The sequence below is a fragment of the Octodon degus genome, unplaced genomic scaffold, assembly GCF_000260255.1.
Source record: "Octodon degus isolate 3935 unplaced genomic scaffold, OctDeg1.0 scaffold00005, whole genome shotgun sequence".
Taxonomy (NCBI): Eukaryota; Metazoa; Chordata; class Mammalia; order Rodentia; family Octodontidae; genus Octodon; species Octodon degus.
Window position 1 is genome coordinate 12,049,268 of NW_004524581.1, and position 10,705 is coordinate 12,059,972.

At 44.6% G+C, this 10,705-nt stretch overlaps 1 protein-coding gene across 3 annotated transcripts in view; it reads left to right on the forward strand.

Annotated features, from left to right (window-relative positions):
• Nucleotides 1-1,200: 1,200 nt before the first annotated feature.
• Mcu (mitochondrial calcium uniporter) overlaps nucleotides 1,201-10,705 on the forward strand; it is a 203,070-nt gene continuing 193,565 nt past the window's right edge. Inside the window, exon 1 of one of the 3 annotated variants that reach the window (XM_004623991.2) lies at nucleotides 1,201-1,380. In XM_004623991.2, the coding sequence (XP_004624048.1) occupies nucleotides 1,234-1,380 (147 nt within the window). In that variant the 5' untranslated portion in view covers nucleotides 1,201-1,233. The remainder of the gene's footprint in view (nucleotides 1,381-10,705) is intronic. The other 2 variants (XM_004623992.2, XM_023718598.1) reach the window with 2 other exon arrangements.

Consider the following 10,705-nt stretch of genomic DNA (forward strand, 5'->3'; position numbering starts at 1 on the left):
ATTTTATTTTTGCATTTGTTTGTTTTAATTTCACCTGAGGCTACACAAAAACTTTTCCAAAATTTAGAGTACTTATATTTGCTTTCAAAATAATTCCTCCTCTGTTTTCCTATTTAATTTATTTTTGGCTTTTAGGGACAGGATCTCAGTATGTAGTGGAGGCTGGCCTCAACCTCGCAGTGGTCCTGCCTCAGCTTCCCAGGTGCTAGGATTATAGATGTGCGCCACCATGCCTGGCTCCTGCTCCAGGTTTTAGAGAGATATGAAGATTAACTGGCTCATAATAATAAACAGCAAGGAAGTCCTCTTCTAATGAAATTCAGAAACTCTAAACCTCCATTCTTATACTGTTTTTAGTGAGTCCTTTCTACTTTTTCTGGAAGAAAGAAGTACTTTCAAAAGAAAATGAGTAAGAGCTATTCCAAAGTACATTCTAACGACTATTTTAACAAAATTCTGAAACTTCATTAAAATAATCTTTACATTATTTTTGTTACATTATCAATTTGTTCTGATTCTATAGTTTAATGAAGACAGGGAAGGTCAAGTGTACGAAGAAATAGCCATTTCGGAAGGGTGTAGGATCAGTGAAAATGGATTGGGTATTTGACATGTGTTCAGTAAATTCACTATGATGGCACGTACAGTGCTCATTCGGGGAGGGATTTTTGATACACGATCCTTCTATCCCTCCTAGTGTGCTGCTACACATCACAGCTGGGGTTGCTGTAGGGTTAATCTCAGCATATCCCAATACTATCAGTTACGAATGCTAACTTGGCATGTCGTTGAGAGTTACAGCATTCCTGGTTAATCGTTATCCATTTGTTGCCCGTTGTGCCAGCTTGGAACGCTCACTGGGAACTCACCTTAGAACCAGGCTTTGCAGAAGTATCTATTTCCCTAGTTACCCTTATCATAGCTCTGTCCTTGGTGATGATTAGCCAAACCCAACGTGTCATGTCTTACTCCTCTATTCTGAAGAGTTTGGGTACCCATTACAGGTTCCCTAGAATTTGCCCCCAATTGACTGTGTCCCACAATAGGTAACTCTGGAAATGACAGGCAGCCTGCAATGTGGTTCTCCCGCCCGTCGATTGGGCTCTGCAGGAAGCTCCGCCTCTCCGAGTTAGTCTAGGTTGGCAGTTGGTCCGGCGCCGGTGAGTGGCAGCTCTAAGCTCCGCCTCAGCCGTCCGCTGCGCTGCCTGGGCCCGCTGGGTTTCCAGTTGAGAGATGGCGGCCGCCGCAGGTAGATCGCTCCTGCTGCTCCTCTGCTCCCGGAGCGGCGGCGGGGGCGCCAGCGGCTGCGGCGCGCTGACTGCCGGCTGCTTCCCGGGGCTGGGCGTCAGCCGCCACCGCCAGCAGCAGCACCACCGGACGGTGAGCAAGCGCGCCCGGCGGCTGCGGGGAGGGCGGGGCGGCCAGGCCGCCGGGCGGGCCGCGGGCGAGTTCCCTCAACTCGCGGCCGCTCCCGGGGTTGCCGGGCACCGGGAGCCGCCGTGCCCTTCAGGCGCCTGCGGCGGCGGCGGCCAGGAAGGGCGGGCGGGCTGGCGGGCGGGCGGAGGAAGCCGGAGGAGGAGGAGGAGGAGGAGGAGGGGCGACAGCGGGGATGTTCCCGCAGGACCGGGGACACCGGGCGGGGAAGGGACGGCGCTGGCACCTCTGCCCGACCCGCCTCCCGCCTCCCGCCTCCCCGGCCGCCCTGCCCGCTCCCGAGCCGAGCCCCGCGGACCTTCTCTCCGCCCTGGTGTCCGGAGCGCCGCGGCCGCCCGTGTCTGTCGTGGAGTGAGTGGCAGTGCCACGCTGGCCCCGGGGAGCAGCCCAGGACCCCGGCGCCCGCTCTCCCGACCTCTCCCCGGCCTGCGGGAACGGCCAGGAAGGAAAAATCAAACTTTCTCCCCCTCTGACTTGTGCATGTGTGCGCTCGGGAACAGCTTTCTGGAGATGCGTGCTGCATTGCTTCAGGAGACCGGCTCGGTCCCCTTGGGTCCTTCGGGTCCTCCTCGGTGGTCCTTTCCCAGGGCGGCGGAGGAGCTTCGCGCGAGCCTGAGGGAGGACGGGCGGTGAGCGGCAGGCGGCGGAGGAACGGCTGTGACAAGTTCACGGACGGATTTGGTGGTTGTGTTAACCGCTTATTGCTAGGTTTCATTGGATGGCAATGAAAAGGAGTATCTGTTCGAACAGACTTGGGGTGTGTGCCGGAGGGGGGCGGCGGAGGGAGAGGGAGGGATATTTTTATTTTTTATATTTTTTTGGTCATTTGCAAGAGATCAACTTGGCGCGGAGCTCTTAACCTAACAAGTCAGTAGGTTCCCGTCTGTGGACTTTCTAGACCCACAGGCTTTGGTCTCTGGCCACCTCTGAGAGGCTGAGTTTATTTCCTAGGGCTAAGTTGTACAGTGTGGTAATAAGAGGATCACTGCAGACAGCCTGACAGAAGAAACCAGCGCCTTCAGCCCTCCGCAAACCCGTCCCTCGCCCAGGCTTGATCACCTAGCTTTTAAGGAAACAGTTGGAGGTTTTTAGAGAGGGCTCCCCGAGACCCCTCATGGGATAAAATTGCCCAAGAGCTATGAAAAGAACTGATGCTCTGGGCATGCAGATAGTATTGCTATTATTAGTCGTAGTTATGGATCATACTCTCTTCTGAGAAAATTGTACTTTTTCATATTTGGCATACTGGCATATTGCTTATGCTTTGCTGAAGCTTTTGGGTGAGAGCTGAGCTTTCCCACAGTTCATTTCAGATTTACATGTGTCATAGCCTCTAGTTGCATGTTTTGTTCTTTTAAGAAACATAAGGTCATGCATCCAAAAATCTTATTGCATTCCTTTTTTCCCCGAACTATTAAAGATTCTCCAAGTTGTCTTTATTTCTGTTTCTGATCAGATATCTGATATTCTGACTTTGCATAGTTTGCTGTTAATGCTGCCTGGGTATGGTATTGACATAGCATCTAAAAATTTGTGCCTCATATTTTTCACTACGTGAATCCATAAGGCTGTGAGTGTCTTCCTCGTGGGGATACTTCCTGCAGGTGTCCAGCTCTGCGGCGGGGTTCTAATGGGATGTTGCTGCAGGGTAGAGTGTTGTCCTGTGCATGGTTACTTGTAAGTGTACTTAGAATTGTAAGATTTTGAAAAAATTGAACTTGATTATTTAAACATAGCTCAGCGGTCTAAGCGCCTGCCTGGCAAGCTCACGAACTGGGGTTCAATCCCCGGTACCGCATGCTGTGTGGGTCCCTCACCAAACCAGCCACCAAAACTGGGCTGGTGACAAATGTCTGTAATTCCACTGCTGGGGAAGCTGAGACAGGAGGATCACTACTAGTCTGAGCTGCGTATCAAGAGCCTGTACAAAATAAATAAATAAATAAATAAATAATAAAGTATGTAAACTTGTTTTTATTTTTCTGCAGTTATATCATCATGCATTAGCTGGATCTACCTGATATTTCTATGATTCCTCAAAAACATTCAAATTGTTAGAGTTTGGATCTTGATATTTCATGCCTAAAATTGAGGCCCAGATCACAGAGCTGATGTGTAACAGGACTCCTACATACCCGACACACTAGGACTCCTTTTATATATATATTTTTTCTCGTACATTGCTACTACTGCTTTACATTTCACATTCCTTATAAAATTAACTATTAGGAAATTATTGTATTTCAAAACCCCATGAATAGGAATCTAAGTAGACATCATGTGAAGCATATATGTAAGGTGAATGTGTGAATAAGCAATTTGCCAGAAACATCTTGCAAAGATCTCTCTTAGAAGGTCCCTGAGAGGTGACAGCGAGATTGAAGCTTGCCTGGAGACATCCTGTGTGTGTGCAGCAGATGGCAGTCTGCGGTGGACTGGATCACAAGTCCAGCTTGTCAGCTTGTGCCACTTTTATTCTGCTGTAGTAGGTATGGTAAATTAGAGCTGGTGCAGGGGAGCGGGGCTTGCCAGTTAGAGTACTGCTTAGTTTTTGTTCAACAGTCCTCTTTTTTTTTTTTTTTTTAATTCTGTTTTGAAATTCATCTTTTCTGAGTTGAGAAATAAGTTAAAAGTGGTACATTAGTGTTCATCTAATTGGCAAATGCCATTGCAAAGTGGTACTTGGCCCCTTTACCTTCCATTTAAACATCTTTGATGCCCAGGCTGGCCTGTAACTCCTGGGTTCAAGTGCTCCTCCTGTCTCAGCTTTCCAAGTAGACTACAGGTACACAGCACTAGGACCTGCTTTAAAACCTCTTTCAACTGAGTAAACTGGAGTAAAGGTGTAGGGGTTTTTCAAAATTTTAGCACCGTTAGTGTCATTTCTCCTTACTGTGTGAAGAGCTTGTTAGTGCTCTCTAGCCAGCGAACAGAACTTAGTGTGAGAGAATGTTTGTTGTATGCCTTATGCCTTTCTGTATGGCTAGTGAAGGTGGCTGCTCTTTTCTAGGGTGATTCTTTCAGGGGGAGCTGCCTTTCTTTGTGGACTGTGTAGTTCCTTACCTAAATCAAACTGTCTCTGATTATGACAGCTTTGAAGTATGGCATTTCCTAGTGGTCAACTGCTGTGCTGAATTACTTAATCTCTTACTTAGGTCCGTCATTGTACTGTTATGGTTTGCGGCTGTCCCTTTTTACACACTGCAGTCTTTGGCAGTGACTGTTTCAGTTTAACCTCAGGGTTTAACAAGCTTACATGCCTGGGGAAGGCAAATTGTTTTTTAATTGAGTCTATCATAGTCTGGCTCTATCTTCATTTGCACAAGTACTCCCTGTACTCAAGTTAGTCTCTGCTCCATCCTCAAATGTCACATACATCCACACTAATTGCTTATGCATTTTTTTGGTAGCGAAAATTCAGCCTTGGTCACCCCAGTCACCCTAATCTCTAAGGTTCATTTCAGGGTAAAGGCTGTGACCTATATCTCTTTTTCTGTTATTGTTTTGGCTTGCAGTAGTAGGAATTGAACCCAGGAGCAATCTATTACTGAGCTACATCCCTATCATTTTTAACTTTGAGGTGGGATGGTGATTCTCCTGCTTCAGCTTCCTAAGTAGTCATGTACCATTGCATCCAGCTAGAACTGCATTTGAATTTAACACCCTTGACTTACAGGATTACAGACTGAATCAAGGCCCTGCACAGTGGTGCATGCCTGTGGTCCCAGCACTCAGGTAGCTGAGGCAAGAGGATTACTGTGGGCTTGAGTCCAGCCTGGGCTACAAAATGAGTTCAAGGCCAGCCTGTGAGACCCTGTCTCATCAAGACAAAAACAAAACAAAAAGAAAAAACTGAGTGAAGCGACTTGTTAGGCTATGTTTGTGATTAATAACAGACCTAAGATTAAAATTGCTTTCAATGGAGGTGGGATCAATCAAGAAGTCCTAGATGAATCTTCATTTGTGTGATTCCCAGCTCTTAATCCCTTTCCATACTATTCTGTTTTCTCTGAACTCTGATAGAATTTATCTCCAGGATGCAGATTGACACTGACTTGTCTAGTTCTGTAAATGTTTTCTTTTTGGGCACGTTATCTTACTGAGAGACAAGACAAAGATGTGTATCTTGTTACATATCTCGCTGATTTGTTGAATAGTCTGTTGCCTAGCTAGCCAAATTTGGGTAACTGCTTTAAGTATAGTTTTGCCAGTGCTGTCTTTGGCTCGGTATTACACTTCTGTAGTGTGAATTGGTGAACAGAGTTGGTGCCATTGGATTAGCTCTTTTTTTTTTTGGTGGAACTGGGGATTGAACTCAGGCCCTTGCACTTGCCAGGGAAGCACTCATTCTACTGAGCCATCTCCTTGGCCCCGGATTAGCTCTTTAGGGCTCACTAACTTTCAATGTGCAATGCACCCAGGATAATTGTGCAGATTATTACAAATATATGTTTGAGTCAGATTGAACTACCACAAAAGCCAAACCAATGTAAAACAAAAATCTGTCCTCTGTAGGTTAAAAACAAAAGGGAAATAATCCACTTATTTCTATGTAGTTTGTTAAATGCTTACAGTGAGCCAGCCTGTGAAAAATGAAAATTGACTTAAAGCAAATTAATTTTAAAAAGTGTAGTGAATTATCGACCCATAAATTGTGCGCAGGCTTGAATCTTTTATATTGATAAAAATATAACTTGGTAAATTACATCACCAACTGGGTCTAATAACATGCTAAGGCTAAACTTTTTGTAATGCATTTCTGGAGTAACGGGGTAATGTGACATTGTATCTTAACATTTCTAAAAGCCTTTAGCTGGGTGTGGTGGTGCATGCCTGTGACTGCAGCATTCTGAGCTGGAGGATCTTGGCAAGTTCAAGGCCAGTCGGGGCTACATAAGTCTGTCTCAAACAAACAAACAAAAGAATCATTATGTTGGTTTCAAATTTTAGTTCAGAGAAAGTATGTCAGATAATTTTTGTTCTTTCTTTCTTTCTTTCTTTCTTTCTTCCTTTCTTCCTTTCTTCCTTTCTTCCTTTCTTCCTTTCTTCCTTTCTTCTGTTGACTGGATCACACTATGTAGTTGAGGCTGGCCTTGGATCCACTATGTAGCCCAGGCTGGTCTCGAGCTCATGGAGATCCTCCTGCCTCAGCCTCCTGAGTGCTGGTATTAGTGTGCACCACCTTGCCTGGCATTGTGTCTGATAATTTGTCCAGTAATAAAAGAGCAGATAAATTCACTTGCGCTACCTGACCTGTATAGAGAGAGTAGTTACAGCAAAAAAGCACCCAGGGTCTGAGTGCCTTGTTACTTCTTTTGAGTCCCATAATAACCCAATGAGAGGTATTATTCCGATTTTGTAGATGAGAAAATTGAGAATGAGATGTATTTATTTGTTCTTAAACAAATATCGTGAACTCTGGTGCTATGGATGCAGAGATGCATGGGACAAGTGCTTTGGATTTAAACCTAGGTTTGGCAAGAGGCACAGCTGTTCTCACTGGGGTCAGTGCTCCTTCCTCTTTATCTTCTCCAGCCCCGGTCTTTTCTCAAGCATCTCCTGCTGTTTTCCCCCAAAGGTTCTCATATCCTTCTCACTACATTTCTAAAATCTCTCTCTCCACCCACCCGTCTGGGACATTAGCTGGCTGGGATCTAAGATGCTTGTGCCTAAGGATCTTGTAATTTAGTTAGAATGCTTAATACACCTAGTAAACCTGCTAGCTATGGAGTATTGCTTTGTACTTTTATAACACTCCCAGGGTATCAACAGCAAGCTTCGAGGTAAAATACTTCTCCCTTTCTGCACATAGAAAATGAAGACCTAAAAGGTTAAATAACCTGGGATCAATTAGAAATACTTGTGGAACTCATCTTCTTGGGAGTGCACGTCCTGGGCACAGGGGCGAGAAGCCTTGGTGATGGTCCTAAAAAGTTCACTGGCCAGGGCATTTCATTCAGAGAGTGCCTGGGTGTGCTGCTGCTGCTGCTGCTGTTTTGGTTGTTTTTCTCCTTATGGAGACTCAGTGGGAGCAATTAGAATTATCTGTTGGAGCTTAGGAAGGCTTCACAGAGGAGGCCTTGCATGAGCTGAAACATGAGAAAATACAATGTGTGGGGGCTGGAAAAGTTTGGTTGACAATCTAGGTGCCACCAAGACCTGACATGGTAGTATGAAGAGGTAGGATGTATTTGAGAATTAACTGGTAGTTTGTTACAAGTAGAGTGCAGATAAGAATAGCTGGAGGTTAGGCTACATGATAGTAATGATACCAGTGATAATTAATGTTTATCAAATACACCATATGCCAAGCACTTTATATCTCACTTAATTCTTATGTTACTTACCCAATGATAGGAAGACTGTAATTATCCTTATTTTACAGATAGTGAAACTGAATTTCCTCAGATTGATTAAGTGATTTGCTTAGGATCACAGGTGGTGAGTGACACACAGTCAATAAATTATCTGCCCAGTTCACACAGCTAGCAAATCACACACCTGCCTCATGGACCCAACAATCTGGCTCTTGAGTCTATTTCTTAACCAGTGTGCTATGAGGAGTGATCAACTGTGACAGCGAAGGGATTTGTGAATGAGTTGAAGTTTTATTCTCTATATCAGTGGTTTAGTATAAACTCAACCCACAGTGGAAGCACATTTCACATGATGACTCTGTGTGCACTGTGCAGAGGTAAAACTAAAGAAAAGTTTCATGGCACAATAATTTTACTGTCTCTGAGGCATACGCAATTTTTGTTGTTTTGTTAAATTCTGGTAGGCCACCTCCCCCATGGATTTTACAATTTAAGCTACAGTTTAAAAATTACTGCTTTGCAACAGATGACCTGTGTCTTACTTTTCAGTCATTGCTGAGACAAAATATCTGACACCCAAAGTTAAACAGAGAAAGGTTTATTTAGCTCCCAGTTTGTGGAGGTTTCAGTCCCCAGTCCTCTGGCTCTAAGGCAGGGTTGGTTCGCAGTGGGGGCTCCCAGAGGAAAAACAGTGCGTGACAAGCGGAAGACAGCAAAAGCAAGCAGGCACGGTGACCACACCTCTTTCTCCCCTTTTATCTTCCTCAGGCTACTCAGGGAGGGTAGCATTCACACCCTTCATGCTAGTGCCCTTGAGCCTAGCCACACTCTAGGTCCAGCCACCTGTGAAAAAGCCCCAACTGTGACTACCTGAATCCTTGAAGGGACATCTAGACCCAAGCCATAACAAGCTATCTGGAGCAAGCTATGCCAGTAACATAGATGGGACATGTTTGTGTCTTTCTGCAGTGTTAGAGTTTATTGAATAACAATTCATTCAGAAGCTGTCTCAGTTTCCTCAGCCTCCTCAGGCCAAGAACCCAGGTTCACTTGGTAGCCAGTGAGCAAGCAGTCAAAGGTTCTTTTATTCCAAGCTTAGATACTAATATCTACATTACTCAAGTCACAGCTCATACTTTGTACAGTATTTTTTTTGGTACCAGGAATGTCTCTCAGGATCTTCTGCTTGCCAGGCAGGCAGGCAGGCAGGCCACTGTGCTACTGAGCTCTAACCCTGGCCTTGCACAATAATATGTAAGCTTCTGAATGACCAGGAAATGGTTAACAGTGGCTGCAAGATTAGAAGAAGCGGAACTGAAAGACAAGGCAGAGTCCCCAGAGATGTGAAAAGTCACCACAGGTGGCCAGGTGAGGTGACAGAGCAGGCAGAGCTTCTGGGAGGAGGCCTGAGGTTTGTGGAGAACATTGCTCTAGGCCAGATAGCAGGCAGGCAGTTTGAATGGGCCCTGTCAAGCAGGAAGCTCCAGCTGAGTGGAAGCTGGGGGACAAAGGGACAGAGTTCATGGCATGTGGACTTTGTGTTGCTTTGACCAGGTGGTCCGATGATTGTGGCACCGAAGGTACCTGCACAGGGTTTCCCTCCTTTCGTATAGTCTGGGTGGGGATATTGCAGCATTTGTTGGTCTGGGATGTCTTGTAAGCTCCTGGGCCTGGTTTTCTCTGATAACACTTAGCTATGTTATGTGTACACACTCCTGATTTAATTTGATAAGTTTATAGATAGTAAGCTTTTATTACTGAAATTAATTTATTTAGCAGTTTGTACAATTAATTGCACTATACATCTGGGTGTTGTTTTTGACCCTAAGTTTGGTGTGTCCATAGACAAGTTACCAAGTCATTTGGCCTCAACATCTGTGCTCAAACTGGACCCAAACTGCTGTTTTATAAAAAAGGAGTCACTCAGGGCAAACCACAGCCAGAAGGCTACTATCCTATACAAAGCTACTGAGCTACACAAAGTGACCTACCAGCAGGGGACACCTGCTCTACACATGTTGAAGAATTTAAGTAACTTGGTCAGTGTTGTGCTTTTAGGTAGGTCTCCCTGACAGCAGTGTGAGGGTGGGTGGAGAGAGGAGACCAGGGAGACAAAAGAGACCAGTAAGGGACAGCTCAATGGCTCAAGCAGGAGTTGCCAGAACTAGGACAGTAGCATTAGGGACAGGGAAAAGGAAATGCAGAGAGAGGTTGCAGAAGAATTGATCTAACATTGTGTGTGAATGTGGAGTGACTGCTGACTAGTAGAAGGCAATTCAGTTCAGCTTCTGTTACTTAGGCATTGAAACTTTGTTTCTTGACATTCTTTGAAATGTTCCTTTTTATGTTACATTAAGTTGGCATCTTTGTTATCTTCTCTGTGCCCCTGATTTGTATTTTAAAATGCTGTTGTGCTCTAATTATTTTAAAGTGAGTTAAAAAATTTATATATCAAATGAGCTACCTACTTTATTCTCGTGTACCTGCTTCCCTCCTCTTTCCCATAGGATTTGGGAGATTTTTCAATGGAACGAAAAGGTATACAAAGCCTGAAAAGCATTCAGCAAATCTTTGTTGCAAGATTGTATTCTCTGTGTTACACTCTTTCAAAGCATTGTGTCGTACTGGTAGCTGTTAATATTAAGTTCATTAATTACAGTGATTTTTTTTTTCTCTTTTCTGCTAGGATTGAATGCAAGGACGCTCTACCACTAAGCTATATTCCTAAGCCATTTGTTTATTTCTTGCCTTTTTATTTTGAGACGAGTTCTCACTAAGTTGTGGAGGATGGACTTAAACTCATGATTCTTCTGCCTCAGCCTCCAGAGTGACCAGAATTATAGGTATGCTTCATGTGCTTGGCCAGAGGAATACTTTTTCTTTTCTTTTCTTTTCTTTTCTTTTCTTTTCTTTTCTTTTCTTTTCTTTTCTTTTTTCTTTCTTTCTTTCTTTCT